The sequence below is a fragment of the Octopus sinensis genome, linkage group LG30 (assembly GCF_006345805.1).
Source record: "Octopus sinensis linkage group LG30, ASM634580v1, whole genome shotgun sequence".
In the NCBI taxonomy this organism is placed as follows: Eukaryota; Metazoa; Mollusca; class Cephalopoda; order Octopoda; family Octopodidae; genus Octopus; species Octopus sinensis.
In genome coordinates, this window is record NC_043026.1 from 6250346 (window position 1) to 6268343 (window position 17998).

At 42.0% G+C, this 17998-nt stretch overlaps 1 protein-coding gene and 1 long non-coding RNA gene across 4 annotated transcripts in view; one reads left to right on the forward strand and one right to left on the reverse strand.

Moving 5' to 3' along the window:
* Window positions 1–13466, forward strand: part of LOC115226750 — a 25687-nt gene extending 12221 nt beyond the window's left edge. For both annotated transcript variants that reach the window (XM_036515482.1, XM_029797770.2), the window contains exons 3-12: window positions 869–983; window positions 1727–2461; window positions 2953–3083; window positions 4267–4374; window positions 5634–5796; window positions 6647–6744; window positions 7548–7728; window positions 9502–9657; window positions 10606–10720; window positions 11679–13466. In XM_036515482.1, coding sequence (XP_036371375.1) covers window positions 869–983; window positions 1727–2461; window positions 2953–3083; window positions 4267–4374; window positions 5634–5796; window positions 6647–6744; window positions 7548–7728; window positions 9502–9657; window positions 10606–10720; window positions 11679–11845 — 1969 coding nt within the window. In that variant the 3' untranslated portion in view covers window positions 11846–13466. The remainder of the gene's footprint in view (window positions 1–868; window positions 984–1726; window positions 2462–2952; window positions 3084–4266; window positions 4375–5633; window positions 5797–6646; window positions 6745–7547; window positions 7729–9501; window positions 9658–10605; window positions 10721–11678) is intronic.
* On the reverse strand, window positions 3907–17953 carry LOC118768637. Of its 2 annotated transcripts, XR_005004423.1 has the most exons (3): window positions 17634–17951; window positions 16812–17560; window positions 3907–3932 (listed from the first exon to the last, which is right to left on the reverse strand). It is a non-coding gene; the product is annotated as an uncharacterized LOC118768637 (long non-coding RNA). The 2 variants fall into 2 exon arrangements; XR_005004422.1 differs by lacking the exon at window positions 3907–3932 and having other exon boundaries at window positions 16589–17560; window positions 17634–17953.
* Window positions 17954–17998: the final 45 nt, after the last annotated feature.

Below are 17998 nucleotides of genomic sequence, written 5' to 3' on the forward strand. Positions count from 1 at the left end.
CACACACACACACATATAATCATCATGGCTGCGTGGCAAGAAGCTTGCTTCTCAAAGCCATGGTTCCGGGTTCAATCCCACTGCGTGGCACCTCAGGCAAGTATCTTCTACTATAGCCTCAGGCTGACCAAAGCCTTGTGAGTGGATTTGGTAGACGGAAACTGAGAGAAGCCCATCATGTGTGTGTGTGTGTGTGTGTGTGTGTGTGTGTATGCTCTTTTACTCTTTTACTCTTTTACTTGTTTCAGTAATTTGACTGCGGCCATGCTGGAGCACCGCCTTTAATCGAGGAACTCGACCCCGGGACTTATTCTTTGTAAGCCCAGTACTTATTCTATCGGTGTCTTTTGCCAAACCGCTAAGTGACGGGGACATAAACACACCAGCATCGGTTGTCAAGCGAAGCTGGGGGACAAACACAGACACACAAACACACACACGTATATATATATATACATATATACGACGGGCTTCTTTCAGTTTCCATCTACCAAATCCACTCACAAGGCTTTGGTCGGCCCGAGGCTATAATAGAAGACACTTGCCCAACGTGCCATGCAGTGGGACTGAACCCGGAACCATGTGGTTGATAGACAAGCTACTTACCACACAGCCACTCCTGCACCTATTGAACCCGGAACCATGTGGTTGATAGACAAGCTACTTACCACACAGCCACTCCAGCGCCTATTGAACCCGGAACCACGTGGTTGATAGACAAGCTACTTACCACACAGCCACTCCAGCACCTATTGAACCCGGAACCATGTGGTTGGTAAACAAGCTACTTACCACACATGCGTGCGTAAAAAGTCAAGGAAAAGTGGATACATGTCTAATTAATGAACAATTCTTCTTTTTTTTCCAGCCATTTCAAAGGTTACAGAAGTTCCAGGCGTTTGTTAGCCCTTGACCCCATTTCAGATAAACCCACACAAATCAACCCAACCCTTCTTCAGGCAAACACTAATGAAGATTCACAGGTAAGGGATGATTGCCTTCACATCACTGACCTATTCAACAGGGTCACACCACACTCATAATGTTATCATTTTCCCCTCTGTTTATCAACATATTTTAAGGGTGTTTGTGTAATCAAGGGTTCGGAGGTCCACTTCGTAACCCTGAGATCTTGGGTTCAATCTCAAGGCTCAGCATTTTGGGCAAATGTTTATTTTACTATAGCCTCCGGGTGATCCATTCTTTGTCGGTGAAATCGGGTATAGTGGAAACTGTAATGAAGCCTGTTCAGGTAGACTGAATGCATAATTCAAAGGATACGTTTTGCTGGTTGTGGTTGAGGAGGATTTGGTCACATTCGGGTTAATTCAGGAGCAGGTAACTCTATCAAGTCTTAGCTGAGTACAGAGTTTAATATAAGATTATATAAATATAAATATATATTACCATCATTTTTTCGTTTTTTTAATGCATTTTTTACTCGGTTTTATATAAGGGAAGTAACTCTCTAAAAATGCTTATATAGTTATTTCCCTTACAAACCCGAGCAACGCCGGGCGATACTGCTAGTACATATATATTTCTATATACATGATCAAAAGCATTCTAGCCATGACCATCCTGTGTTTATTTTATGTATTTATGACTTCATTGTTTTTTATATCCTTTTTAAAGACAATAGTGTGACTTGAGGGAAATTTGACTGCTATTTCCTATCCATATTTTCTCTCTCCTGTACTTGCAGTTGTCTCTTCTTACCTTCCAGGGCAACAGCTCTCCCAATCTGATGCGGAAGACCCCTCTTGGGTTTCGACCCGATTCCAAAACCATGAAGCTCAGCCCCTACAGCACCCTGCCTCCAATCGCACGGTACCGCACCAAGAACCAGATGTCGACCGTCTTTGAGCCGGAGTGCTGGACATTACCTCGCAAGGATTTCATGAACGGCCGAGAACACAGCTCGGGTTACCTCGGCAAAACCGAGGACCCGAATTACCTCACGCGCCAACAACACCTGCAGCAACAGCAGCGGTCAGTGGCCCCAGGGGTCACCGCTGAGAGCCAACGACAGCAGCAGCTTTCTCTGGACATTCAGCATGATGTATTCACGGACAGCAACACACAAACTGACCACCCTCAGCAGAATTTAGTGACCGTCAACAATAACGCCATGACCACCCCTGCTGCTTCGGTCAACAACAGTGCTAGCACCACCGAGGACGGCGCCGCACTCCACGTGCTTCATGCGGCTCATGCTGACCACATCAGTGACCGGCAGTACTTACTAGGACTATTGCCGAAACTTCCATATCTACCGTCCGAACCACTCCGGCTCAACGCGGACACGGAGATAAAACTGATGAAGATGCTGCACGATGAACTGGCCACCGTCCACCCGAACGTACTCAGGGAAATCTACATGATGCTGTGTACGTTTGACCGCCGACTGACCGGCTGGTGCCGGCTCCAGGACATCAGTTTCACACTGTCGAAAATGAAGGTCAGTACTGGATTGTCATTATCATCATCACCATCTTCATCATCCCCACCCATCATCATCATTGTCGTCGTCGTCGTCATCACTATCATCACCATCATCAGCATTATAATCATCAACTTCATCATCATCATCATTATCGTCATTGCCCCCATCATCATCATCATTATTATCATCATCATCATCATCATCATCATCATCATCATTGTCATCTTTATCATCATCATCATCATCGTCATTGTCATCATCATCACCATCATCATCATCGTCATTGTCATCATCATCATCATCATTATCGTCATTGCCCCCATCATCATCATCATCATTTTCATTGCCCCCATCATCATCATCATCATCATCGCCAACACCCCACATCACCACTACAACACAATCCTATTCACCTTGTTATACGCACCCTCCTCCTACCTTTTTTAAATTCCAAAATATTTTAACATCCCAAATGTCTCTGCTTTTCTTCTGACACGTGTATCCAGGTAACCATTTCAACAGACACTCTCAGACTTGCGGCATCTTTATTTGTGGCCAAAGACTATCCAGGGTTGGTCAATTATGAGAAAATACTCTCTCTGTTTGGTGCAGCGCTAAAGTTTGGACACAACAGCAAGTAAGTTATACTAATATGTATACTGTTTGTGTGTGTGTGTGTGTGAGAGCAGTGAATTTGGTAGACGGAAACTGAAAGAAGCCCATCGTATATATATGTATATATATATATACGTGTGTGTGTTTGTGTGTCTGTGTTTGTCCCCCTAGCATTGCTTGACAACTGATGCTGGTGTGTTTATGTCCCCATCACTTAGCGGTTCGGCAAAAGAGGCCGATAGAATAAGTACTGGGCTTACAAAGAATAAGTCCCGGGGTCGAGTTCCCCGATTAAAGGTGGTGCTCCAGCATGGCCGCAGTCAAATTACTGAAACAAGTAAAAGAGTAAAAGAGTAAAAGAGCATACACACACACACACACACACACACACACACATGATGGGCTTCTTTTAGTTTCCATCTACCAAATCCACTCACAAGGCTTTGGTCAGCCTGAGGCTATTGTAGAAGACACTTGCCCAAGGTGGCATGCAGTGGGACTGAACCCGGAACCATGTGGTTGGGAAGACACATTGCTCTTGCTAGCTACTGTCGGAATATATTTTCATCACTCCCCAATATTTACTGTGTTTGTAACATAGCAAATCCATACTCTTTACTCTTTTACTTGTTTCAGTCATTTGACTGCGGCCATGCTGGAGCACCGCCTTTAGTCGAGCAACTTGACCCCGGGACTTATTCTTTTGTAAGCCCAGTACTTATTCTATCGGTCTCTTTTTGCCAAAACACTAAGTAACGGGGACATAAACACACCAGCATCGGTTGTCAAGCAATGCTAGGGGGACAAACACAGACCACAAAACACACACATGCACATATATATATATATATATATATATATATATATATATCTATATATATATATATATTATATATATATATATATATATATTACAATATAACGGGCTTCTTTCAGTTTCCGTCTACCAAATCCACTCACAAGACTTTGGTCGGCCCAAGGCTATAGTAGAAGACACCTGCCCAAGGTGCCACGCAGTGGGACTGAACCCGGAACCATGTGGTTGGTAAACAAGCTACTTACCACACATCCGCTCCTGTGCCATAAGAGACTTTATCTCAAGACAAATGCTGCAGTAACTGGGCTTTTGACAGTGTTTATACATTTAATATGACAGAGATGGCTATTTTTATGTTGTTTTTTTTTTCTTTTTTTTTTCATTGCAGTGTTGTAAGAAACCATATTGAAAAGAATTCCATTCTCAGCCAGTTGCAACAACCGGAAGATTCTCCACCAAAATATTTCAACAATAATCTTGAAAAACCAGGAGATCTGTGAGTCAAAGATTTGGTTATCGTTTCGGCTTTGATTAGTCTCATTTTGACTGGAGTGTGACCATGCTGGAGTACCACTGGTCCGACAGGTTTAGTTCTGTTTTTCATAAGGTGGGGTACATGTTCCCACTGGTGGTGGTGGCGGTGGTGGCAGTTGGATTGTGGTAATATTTTAGTAAACGCTTAAAGGGGAATCTGGATAAACTGGGATTTTCAGAAAGAGAAATTGACCGGTAGATTCGTACACTACAAGTGCAATCTGTGAGTGGAACAGTAAAAATATGCAAGACTTTTCTCAAGTTCCAAATGTGAATTTGTCTGAGTTAACTACGTTCCAGAGATGGAGCCTTGTATCTTTGTTGGAAACTGGCTCCCTCATCAGTGGAAGAAGATTTACAATAATTTTTAAAAATAGAAGAGACATACATACATACACACACACATACATACATACATACACATATATATCATCATCATCATCATCATCATTTAACACCCACCCTCCATGCTGGCATGGATTGGATGGTTAGACAGGAGCTGGCCAGGCAGAGGCCTGCACTATACTTCTGTGTCTATTTTGGCACGGTTTTTACATCTGGATGCTCTTCCTAACACCAATCACCCCATAAAGTGGACTGAGTGCTTTTTACGTGACCCCAGCAGAGGTGAGATCAGTTTTGGTGTTGTTTCTACGACTGGCTGCCCTTCCAAATGCCAACCACTTTACAGTGTGGATTGGACATGTGAGGGAGTGCTGCAAACTTCCTTATTGTTTTAAGGGTGTTGTGAAAGGCCTGGTCAGAGGCCCAGCCTTCTAAGTTCTTTTACAGGGCTTAGAAAAACTGAAGGGCCCCTGTAGTAAGTGTGTGAACCTTAGAGGAGAATATGTTAAATAAAATCATAATTAACTGATTCTCATGTATTTTCTTTTACCCAAAGCCAGGAAATTTCAGCTCCCTACTTTATATATATATATATATACAAGTGGGTGCTGAGAAGTTCCTGGTTGGAGGCCTAAACTTCTGAGTTCTTTAACAGGGTTTAGAAAAACTGAAGGACCCCTGCAATAAGTGTGTGAATCTGAGAGGGGAATATGTTGAATAAAATCATAATTAACTGATCCTCCTCTATTTTCTCTTTTACCCAAAGACAAGAACTTTCCAGTACCCCTTTGTATATATGTTTGTTTATGCCTGTGTCCAAGTATATATTAAATGTATCTAAGCTGCTGTATGTTTGTGCTTTCCTTCCATGACCAGTCCAAAAGGGGAATCTCCTTTGCCTGACCAGGACATTGCTAAACTAATTCGCGCTGTTGAACGAGAACTACGACAGGTCAACTACAACATAAATTTTGACAAGTTGACCTCCAGCTTCCAAACCGAAGATCGAAATCACAGAGAGACCCTTTCGGCCGATCAGGTAGGGACCAGGGTGGATTTTTTATTTCTTCAAGGGTTGTATCAATGGTTAAGTGGAGGCGCAATGGCCCAGCGGTTAGGGAGCGGACTCGCGGTCATAGAATCGCGGTTTGGTTTCGATCCAGACCGGGCCGTTGTGAGTGTTTATTGAGCGAAAACACTAAAGCTCCACGAGGCTCCGGCAGGGGATGGTGGTGATCCCTGTTGTACTCTTTCACCACAACTTCTCTCACTCTTCTTCCTGTTTCTGTTGTACCTGTATTTCAAAGGGCCGGCCTTGTCACTCTCTGTGTCATGCTGAATATCCCCGAGAACTACGTAAAGGGTACATGTGTCTGTGGAGTGCTCAGCCACTTACACGTTAATTTCATGAGCAGGCTGTTCCGTTGATTCGGATCAACCGGAACCCTCGTCGTTGTAACCGACGGAGTGCTTCCATGTATCAATGGTTGTTGTTGTCTGCTATTGTTTTGCCCCTGGTTGGTCCAGCTTAACCCAGCAGACCCACAGTCAAAGATGTTCCAGGCTGATCAAAGCCTTGTCAGTGGAATTGGTAGATGGAAACTGAAAGAAGCCTGCTGCACATGCACGTGTGTGTGAATCTAGAAATGTACTGTAATTTAACTAAAAGACTAATCTTCACTCAAACAAGCTTCCTTGACAATTTCCTTCTTCCAAAATTCTTCCTGGAAGACATTGGTCAGTCTGCCATTGTCATAGAAGACTCCAGAACATATCCTCCAAGATACAAACCCCAAGATCATTGACGATCATAAGGATCAAAACTTATTCACCAGATGGCGCCACGGCTGACAATTTTGTCTGAATGTCTTGTTGTGTCTTCGTTTCAGATTAAACGTGTTTGTTACCGAAATTCGATTCCGGTCAGTGAGTCTCTGCTGGACGACATTCTTTACCGATGCTGTGATGTTAGCAATGGACAGTATAGGTAAGTCACACACACACACACACACACACACTCACATACACCACACACACACACACACACACACACAACCCCCCACACTCACACATACACCACACACATACACACAAATACACGCATGCACACACACACAGATTCATAGATACATACACACACACATACAATTATATATCATGCACACGTACATATCACATACTCACAAACATACACACACACAAACACAGACATAAATATATATTTATATATATATATATATATATACATACATATATACGATGGGCTTCTTTTCAGTTTCCGTCTACCAAATCCACTTACAAGGCTTTGGTCTGGCCGAGGCTATAGTAGAAGACACTTGCCCAAGGTGCCACGCAGTGGGACTGAACCCAGAACCATGTGGCTGGTAAGCAAGCTACTTACCACACAGCCACTCCTGCGCATATAAAAGTTACCTTCTGAGGCCATGCCTCAGAATGTAATTTTACCTTTTACCAGTTGAGAGGGTCCACATGGCTACCCACATTACAGAAGCGATGGGTGGGAATGATAAGGGTGGAGATGGAAAGAGAAATAAAGATGATGAAGATGAGGCATCAGGGTGAGTTCTGGGTGGCATGGGGGTAGAGGAACAGAACTGGAGATTGGGTAGAGGTAACATAAACATAAAGAGAGTGTAAAAGAACAATTTAATCTAATTTATTCTTCCTGGACTGCTTGCCCTCACTAAATACAGATTCAAACCCTCGCAGGTTCCTGTGAATTGTTTTGTTTCCTTCCTTCAATGTATTCGGGGTTTTTTTGTTTTGCAGTTGGCACAAGTTCATCTCGTTCCTAGAACGTGTGCAACCGATCCACACCGGACTCAGGATTCCTTCCAGCAAAAGGCCACTGGAGTACGCTAAGAACTACCTGGCACCGTTACCAAACTGGCCAAAAGCTACACAGTCGCCTAGGGATGTAACGCAAAAGGTGTTGCCAACAAGAGAACAGGTGAGAGGGTTTTCAACCCCTTAGCATTCAGACTACTCTATCAAACGTGACCCTTATTTATTCACATTGCTTTTAATTAACCCTGGATTATCTCACAGCTTGGAGATTTCAATAATGTGATTGTTTATTTTTAGAATGACATTGTAGGGTAGGTGTGAGAGGCTGGATCTGGCCAGTTTGACCATAAAAGAAGTAGAATATTTGGTCCCTGGATATGGCTGGTTTACACACTAAAGGGTTAATGACAGTAGGGAGCTAGATATTTAGCTGTTACATTGTGTAAGGTTAAGTGACTACATAGTAGCTCCCTCATTGGTCCCTATTTTAACCCTTTAGGGTTCAGATTATTCCGTCAAATGTAATGACCCATCCTTGTTTTCTTTGTATCGTCTATCTGGATGTTTTGTTGTCCCTTTTTTTGTATCATCTAACTGTTTGGATGTTTTGCATTCTTGTCCCATTTTGTATTTAATATATAGAAAGATATAGCAACGTACGTACACTTTGGTCTCTTATATATATATATATATATATATATATATATATATTGGCACGTAAAAAACACCATCCGAGCATGGCCATTCGCCAGCCTCGTCTGGCACCTGTGCAGGTGGCACATAAAAACCACCCACTACACTCTCGGAGTGGTTGGTGTTAGGAAGTGCATCCAGCCATAGAAACACTGCCAGATCTGACTGGCCTGGTGCAGCCTTCGGGCTTCCCAGACCCCCGGTTGAAACGTCCAACCCATGCTAGAATGGAAAGCAGACGGTAAATGATGATGATGTTTATATATATATATATTCCACAAAGTAAGTTAGGGGGTGTGGATCCAACCCACTAAGGGATAATACTTATCCAATATACTGTTGGCATAAGACCCAAATTCTTAATACACAAGTGTTGTTTTTAATTGCAATGCAATAAACTCACTTATTGTATTAGATGGGTGAAGGTAAAGAAATATTTTACCAGTAATTTATAATACAAATAAGAAAATGGAGAAACAATTTAGTGTGTTCATCAACTTTCGGATATTAGAATGTTGAATTATTTATTCATTTAACAAAAATGAGAAGCTTAATAACATATATATATACATTAAAATTCAATGCATCTAAGATAAGAATACAAGTAGTTATTAAAAAACATGAATATAAAGTATTAAAATCACTTACAGCTGTTTCAGCCTATGGAAATTAGTAACTCATTGTGCCTATATAAGTCAAGTGTAATGAAGTGGTAGGCAATTGACAATGAGGTACTTATATATATCCTTAGGCCTCGTCAGAGATTATAAAGTACAGTCAAAAGTATAAATATATATATGAAACAAAAAACATGCACAATTTAATATAGATAGATCGTTAGCCACTACACACATTTTTTTTTCTCTCCTTGTTTCTTTCTGTGTATCTTTCTGTAGAAGAGCATAGGCTCGAAACATAAAAGACTTTTTCTATTCCTGAGCACTATAATAATACATCTGATTGTTTTGTACACCACCTGTCTTCATCTTGTTTATTTTCATAAACTTTCCCTTTATATATATATACAAGATAAGAAAATGGAGAAATACATCTAAATCAAATATCAATTACCAGTATATTGGATACACGTTATCCCATAGAGGGTTGCATTTACAACCCCTATCTCAATTGTATATATATATATATATATATATATATATATATACATAAACATATATATACACATATACATTTGTCAGACTGTTCTTGCCTAACAATTTGTTGGTCCGTGTTCTCTTTGTAGTCTCTCTTAGCTGCCGGCTTACCCTCAAACAAACGAATGGACGGAAACAGGGAAAGAAACACCCCACAACATCAGAAAGACGAAGATAAATCACGGCTGAAAGATGGTGAACAAATGGCTAGGGGTTTGTCCCCTAATTACGGTGACAGGTGTACAGTAAGTTTATGTTTTGCTTAGTTCGATTGATCAGTGCGGGAGAATAAAGCTTGATGAGTGGTTGAAAAGACTGACGAGTAATGGAACAGACCTGAGTTCAATATCTACCTCTTGCAGTTTACCATATATCTATGGCAATACACTATATTCTACATTACCTCAGTTTACCTAAGGGATGGGGGGAACGGTACTTGTGAGAGACTGGTGTCCTATCCAGGTGGAGGTTTATCTCTCATCTTCCCTTCTGTTACCATACCTCAGCTAGCTATTGTAGGGAACAGGAACCAGATCATATAATACATGTGCATGTGTGTGTATGACAGTGGGGTAGTTTGAATCATATCTTGCTACTCTTTCTACCAGGTCTAGCTACCATGTAGAGGTCTCCCTCATTGGCTCATACATACAAATACGCATAGATAAGACAGTAGGGTGTGATTTGAGGAAGATTTGGCTGCTATTTCTACCAGGTCATCCTACCATGTAGAGGACTCCCTCATTGGCTCATACATACATATACACATAGATAAGATAGTAGGGTGTGATTTGAGGGAGATTTGGCTGCTATTTCTACCGGGTCTAGCCACCATGTAGAGGACTCCCTCATTGGCTCATACATACATAGATAAGACAGTAGGGTGTGATTTGAGGGAGATTTGGCTGCTATTTCTACCGGGTCTAGCCACCATGTAGAGGACTCCCTCATTGGCTCATACATACATAGATAAGACAGTAGGGTGTGATTTGAGGGAGATTTGGCTGCTATTTCTACCAGGTCTAGCTACCATGTGGAGGTCTCCCTCATTGGCTCATACATACATATATACATAGATAAGAGAGTAGGGTGTGATTTGAGGGAGATTTATCATGCTGCCCCAATCCATATATGGGACCCAGATATTCTAGCCTCTGCTATGTTTAATTCTGGACCCTTTTTTCCTACAACAGGACCCCATGGGGACACTGAAAGCACAGACAGGGATCATTGCTGACGATGGAAGTTGGTTTGACAGGTTTATGAAACTGGCCAACAGACTTTATGCTCAAGACTCGGACCATGCAGGTACAGTATGTGTGTGTGTGTGTGCATGTGAGCGTGTAAGTGTGTGTGTGTGCGTGTGTGTGTTTGTCCCCCCAACATCGTTTGACAACCAATGCTGGTGTGTTTACGTCCCAGTAACTTAGTGGTTCGGCAGAAGAGACCAATAGAATAAGTACTAGGCTTACAAAGAATAAGTCCTACAGTCGATTTGCTCGACTAAAGGCAGTGCTCCAGCATGGCCGCAGTCGAATGACTGAAACAAGTAAAATAATAAAAGAATATATATATATATATATATATATATATATATAGGCGCAGGAGTGGCTGTGTGGTAAGTAGCTTGTTTACCAACCACATGGTACCGGGTTCAGTCCCACTGCATGGCACCTTGGGCAAGTGTCTTCTACTATAGCCTCGGGCCGACCAAAGCCTTGTGAGTGGATTTGGTAGACGGAAACTGAAAGAAGCCTGTCGTATATATGTATATATATATACGTATGTGTTTGTGTGTCTGTGTTTGTCCCCCTAGCATTGCTTGACAACTGATGCTGGTGTGTTTATGTCCCCGTCACTTAGCGGTTCGGCAAATGAGACCGATAGAATAAGTACTGGGCTTACAAAGAATAAGTCCTGGGGTCGATTTCCTCGACTAAAGGCAGTGCTCCAGCATGGCCGCAGTCAAATGACTGAAACAAGTAAAAGAATATAGATATACATATTGGGTCCTCCCATAAATGATGCAGTTTTTTGCATGAACCAAAAGTCAGAGGGGGGGGGAATGGGATAAACTACCTGCATCATCAACTTGCTAGAAAAGCAGGTAGTAATTTTACCTGGTGCTTATTCTTAGTGCAAGTTTTGAAGAGTGCAGTTCGATTTTAACAGTTTTTTTCTCATCTCCGTCTCCTTCCTTCTCTAACATATTTCTCTCTTTTTATCTCTTTTTCCAAACTGCCCCCCGGCTTACCCGCCGACACAGGTTTCCTCCCCCTCGACGACGTCTGGAGCCTTGTCCACGCCAGCAACAGCAAATACAACCTGGGGCTGCCGGAGCTGAAGATTGAACACGCAATCGCCGAATCACTGGACCACAATCAAGTCAACCTGCATAGCATGTTGAAGCAGCTGGGAGGAATACCGAGTTGAGGGTCAACGAACATCTCGTCTCCACCCACGACCACCACTGCTGCCGCTGCCGTCACCCTTTGAATCAGTGGAGGTGGGGGTTGGTGAGAGGGGGGAGGGGTGGAGCAGTGAGATAATGTGGTGTTGTTATTGTTGTTGTTGTTGATGCTGACTTATAGGAGTGAATGACCCCTGGAGGGGGAAAAAAGGATTGAGTGCATGTGTGTGTGTGAGAAACCATATACATACATGAGTGTGTGTGTGAGTGTATATATGTGCATGTGTGTGTGAGTATATGTATGTATGAGTGTGTGTGAGAAAGTATATGTGTGTGTGCATGTGTGTGTATGTTATTGGGATTGAGTGAGGGCATGAGGTTAACTGAATGAATGTGAGTGGTGAGTGAGAGTGAGAGTGAGTGTGACTGAGTGAGTGTTAGTATGAGTCAGTGAATGTAGGAGCATTTCGTGAGTGTACCTCAAAGTAGACTTGCAAACACAGATGGACAACTTAATTTTGATATACTTTCATGAAGTAACAGCATGTTAGCGTCCTCATCACCACCACAGACATCAGTATCCAGTTTCATTTCCATCTCAGATATCAAACCCATTCCACATTCCATCTCTACTCTCTCCTGTCACATCATCCCCCACTCTTCTTCCTTTACTCCTCACAAAATCAAACCTTTCGAGTTATTACCCTATTCCACCTTTTTCCAACACATGACAACCTACAGTTGTCAACCAACAGCTGTCAAACAGCAATTGTCAATTTCCAGCTGTCAACTAACAGCTGTTGTCTGACAGTTGTCAAATGGCAATTGTCAATTTCCAGCTGTTGTCCAACAGTTGTCAACCAACAGCAATTGTCAATCATCAGCTGCTAGCTAGCATTTGTCAATCAACCGCTGCCAACCAGCAGTTGTCAATCAAGAGCTGTCAACCAACAGTAGTCACTCTGCAGTTGTCAATGAACAGCTGTCAACCAATGGATATCCTATTACTCTCAACCTACAGATCTCTTGCAGATATCAACAAGATATGTCCTACTGGTGTCAACTTATAGATGTCCTGCAGATGTCAACCTGCAGATGTTCAACTGACATCAGCATCCAAAAGTCAGCCTATTAATGAACTAAAATTGTCAATCTATAGACATCAAGAGACACTGTCCTACCAACATCAACCTACAGATGTGAACTATAGATATCCTGCAGATCTCCAACAGATATCACATAACAGATCTTCTAGAGATATCAGACTAAAGATTTCTTTCAGACCTACTCAGACGCAAGACATTCTATTGCGCTGTGGCACCATCTTACAGCCAGATGGACTGAACTGTTGATGGTTAAGCGTCCCCTTAAACTTGATCCTTATTTGATTAACACTGTGACAAACCCCTACCAACACCATGAGAGGCTTCTTATCCTATCCATCCCTGCCACTCCATAATAAAATATTTCCAGTTCCTAAACATTGTCCTTTTATAAGAAAAAAGAAAAAAAACTGTGGAGGAGGGTTAAGCCTGTTACACACGTGAGAATGGATGTTATATATATATATATATATATATATGTGTGTGTGTGTGTGTGTATATGTGTACATATGATGTATATATATATATATATATATATATAATATATATATATATATATATACATAATATATATATATATATGTGTGTGTGTATATGTACATATATGTGTGTGTATATATGTATACATGAGTGTGTGTATATGTATGTAATGATGTGTGTGTGTGTGTATATATATATATATACAGATGGAATGTGTGTGTGTGTGTATATATATATATACAGATGGAATGTGCAAAGTCATGGGTATGCAACTGGTGAATAGTCACATGGACATATTACCATAAGTCAAGCTTCCTTTGGGAGCAAACACTGGCGGCACCGTTTGTCAGTTTTCCGCCCCGATGAAGGAAGTTGGATTTATGGTACCATCTCTATGTGAGTATTTAATGACACACCACAACTGTGAAATTTTTTGATGAAATACTGAGGAAATGTGCTGCTGGCTTACTGAAACACGTGTATAGTAATGCATAAATGTACACACACATATAGCTATATATGTGTATGAGTGTATGTATGTATGTTTGTGTGTAAGTATGTATGTATTTTAATAAAATTGTTCACTTTTCAATGACATGTTTGTTTTGTTTTCATTCTGTGACCCCTTAAGGTCTTTCATTCATTAGAGGAGGAGAAGAACACACACCAGCTTCAATGTGGTCCCTCAACTTGCTAGATACAATAGGCAAGTTTTGCTTAACCCTTTAGTGTCCGCATTATTCTGCCAAAATTAATCCTTTTTTATCCACATTGTTTTGAACTAATCTCGCATTATCTTGTAGCTATGAGATTTTGATGAGGTAACTTAATTTTTAAGACGATATTGTAGGGTTGGTGTGAGAGACCAGATCTGGCCAGTTTGCACATAAAACAGGTAGAATACTTTTGGCCGGATATGGCCGGTTTAAATCACATCCCACTGAGTTAAAATGTATGACACACTAGATAATGTAGTCTTAGATACACTATGCCTGAATCAAAGATGGGACGGTAATGGCTGGAACATTAACCCTTTAGTGATCGCATTATTCTGCCAAAATTAATACTATTTTTATCCACATCGTTTTGAACTAATCATGCATTATCTTGTAGCTATGAGATTTTGATGAGGAAGCTGTTAATCTTTAAGACGATATTGTAGGGTTGGTGTGAGAGACCAGATCTGGCCAGTTTGAACATAAAACAGGCAGAATACTTTTGGCCGGATATGGCCGGTTTAACCCTTTAGTATTTAAACCGGCCAAAAGTATTCTGCCTGTTTTATGTTCAAACTGACCAAATCCAGGCTCTCACACCTACCCTACAATGTTATTCTACATTAAGTAATTACACCATCAAGATCTTGAAGATATAAGATAATGCATGATTAATTCAAATCAATAAGCATTATGTTTGATAGAATAATCTGAACACTAAAGGGTTAAATGCTAAATGGTTAAGGCAGCAAGCTGGCAGAAACGTTAGCACACTGGGTGAAATGCTTAGCAGTATTTCATCTGCCACTGTGTTCTGAGTTCAAATTCCATGTTATCTGTATAACACATACCACACACACATTTAATCATTTAAGATGCTTTTTATTACCGTAAATCCTCAAGTATACTCTGCTCTTGAGTATAATATGCAGGGGATTTTTAAGGGGCTGTACCTCTGGAAAACCTAAACTTTGTGTATAATACGCACTCCTTCTCTAACTTGAGTCAAGGAGGTCTATATAACGTTCTTCGTTTGTAAAAATGTATACGGTAACGTTATTATTATCATTGTATATATAACATAATGCAAACGTGTAGCTTTTTTGTGCATTTTGTTTGCAGGAAATAACAGTAATAACGTTTAATAAATGTTGCTTACTGCAAATTATGGATGCCCCTAGGCATCACAGAGTGGAACTGAACCTGGAAGCAAGTGGTTCGGAAACAAACTTCTTGAGAGAGAGAAAGAGACAGACAGAGACAAAGAGAGAGGGTAAGAGGGGGAGCGAGAAAAAGAGAGACAGACAGACACAGAGAGAGAGTGAGAGAGACAGACAGAGAGAAAGAGAGAGTGAGAGAGACAGACAGAGAGAAAGAGAGAGTGAGAGAGACAGACAGAGAGAAAGAGAGAGAGAGAGAGAAAGAGAGAGAGAGAGAAAGAGAGAGAGAGACAGAGAGAGAGAGACAGACAGAGACAGAGAGAGAGGGTAAGAGGGGGAGCGAGAAAAAGAGAGAGACAGACAGACACAGAGAGAGAGTGAGAGAGACAGACAGAGAGAAAGAGAGAGTGAGAGAGACAGACAGAGAGAAAGAGAGAGTGAGAGAGACAGACAGAGAGAAAGAGAGAGTGAGAGAGACAGACAGAGAGAAAGAGAGAGAGAGAGAGAAAGAGAGAGAGAGAGAGAAAGAGACAGAGAGAGAGAGACAGACAGAGACAAAGAGAGAGGGTAAGAGGGGGAGCGAGGGAGGGAGCGACAGACAAGAGACAGAAGGGGAGAAGGAGAGAAGAAAAGACGTGACAGGAACAGAAGACAAAAGAGGAAAGGGAGAGTGAAAACAAGAAAAAGGGAGAGACAGACAGAAAGAGAGAGAGTGAGAGAGAGAAGACAGAGAGAAGAGAAGAGTGAGAGGAGACAGACAGAGAGAAAGAGAAGAGGAGTGAGAGAGAGGACAGACAGAGAGAAAGAGGAGAGAGAGAGAAAGAGGAGAGAGAGGAGGGAAGAGGAGAGAGAGAGAGAGAGAGAGAGAGAAAGAGACAGGAGAGGAGAGAGGACAGAAGAGAAGAGAGAGAGGTAAGAGGGGGGGGGGGGAAAGAAGGAGAAAGAGAGAGGGAGAAGAGAGAGAGGAAAGAGAGAGAGAAAAGAGAGAGACAGGGGAAAAAAAGAGAGAGACAGACAGAGAGAAAGAGAGAGTGAGAGAGAAGACAGAGAGAAAGAGAGAGTGAGAGAGACAGACAGAGAGAAAGAGAGAGTGAGAGAGACAGACAGAGAGAAAGAGAGAGAGAGAGAGAAAGAGACAGAGAGAGAGAGACAGACAGAGACAGAGAGAGAGAGAGAAAGAGAGCAAGAGAAGGTCAATAAAAGAAGACAACACCAAATTAATTAACCTTAATTAATGCAACACAAAAAAGGTGAGAATAACCAACGAAAAGCATCAAATGTTTTAAACTGATTGTTTGTTTTTTTTATTTCAACTAAGATTCATTTATTATTGTTATAATAAAATCGCCCTTGTGGCTAATAAAGAAAGAATTATTATTATTATTATTATTATTATTATCATCATTATTTATTTCATTATATAATAGACGTTTAAAAGCGTTAGACCAAATGACGCCTTCAGTGAGGAGGGGGGGGAATGGAGGAGGAGCCGGAATGGGGGCGGGGAGAGATGGGTGTGGCTTACCACACACACACACACACAGTTCACAAAACAATGTTTATACTATACATATACACACACACACACAGGCTCGGTGACTAAAGATTGATATATTGACAGAAGTGAGGGCGGGGGGAAAGTGGTGGGATATGATTGGGGGGGGGGGAGGGAGGTTACCTGTGATTGGGGAAGGAGGGAAGGGGAAAAAATGATAAAGCGGGATTTAGGGCTGCACATAGATACACGTGACGGGCGGACACATACATACACACACACACCCTTGCACGGGAACTGGGGTCCCTTCGGGGGGGGAGAGATGAAAGTGGAAGAGGCACAGAGACGGATCACATAGCGACAGCGGTGTCCCTTGAGAGATGTAAATAGAAGGGAGACACACATACACACAGCAACTGGGTCCCTTTGTAGAAAGAAGTGGAGAGGACACACGGACAGACCACATAGCAACTATGTCCCTTGAGGACACACACACACATAGCAACTGGGTCCCTTTGTTGAGAGAACTGGAGAGGACACACGGACAGACCACATAGCAACTATGTCCCTTGAGGACACACACACACATACACACAGCAACTGGGTCCCTTTGTAGAGAGAAGTGGAGAGGACACACGGACCACATAGCAACTGTGTCCCTTGAGGACACACACACACACACACAGCAACTGGGTCCCTTTGTAGAGAGAAGTGGAGAGGACACACAGACCACATAGCAACTATGTCCCTTGAGGACACATACACACACAACCACACACAGCACCTGGGTCCCTTTGTAGAGAGAACTGGAGAGGACACTGGACAAGACCACATGCAACTATGTCCCTTGAGGGGACACACACACACAGGAACACGTGACAGAGGAGTTATCAGATCTATGTGTGATGACAATGTGTCTAACGATGACAGCTAGGGGTCACATACCCCTAGCACAGAGACACAAACACAAGGAAGATGTGTCTGGGAGTGAGTGGCAGGACATTGATGAGCCGGGTACTCATGTATCCGGGGTACATGCAGAGACATACCTATATTTCTGCACACACACACACACACACACATATTCGAAAGGCTTCTGTTAGTTTCCAAAGACACATGCCTTTATAAATGGCTAACAGAGGACCTGTGTTAAAGTGCTCGGATAACAAGTGGGATGGGCACTCTTGGTGACTGTTGTGGAAGGACACAGAGTAAAACAACA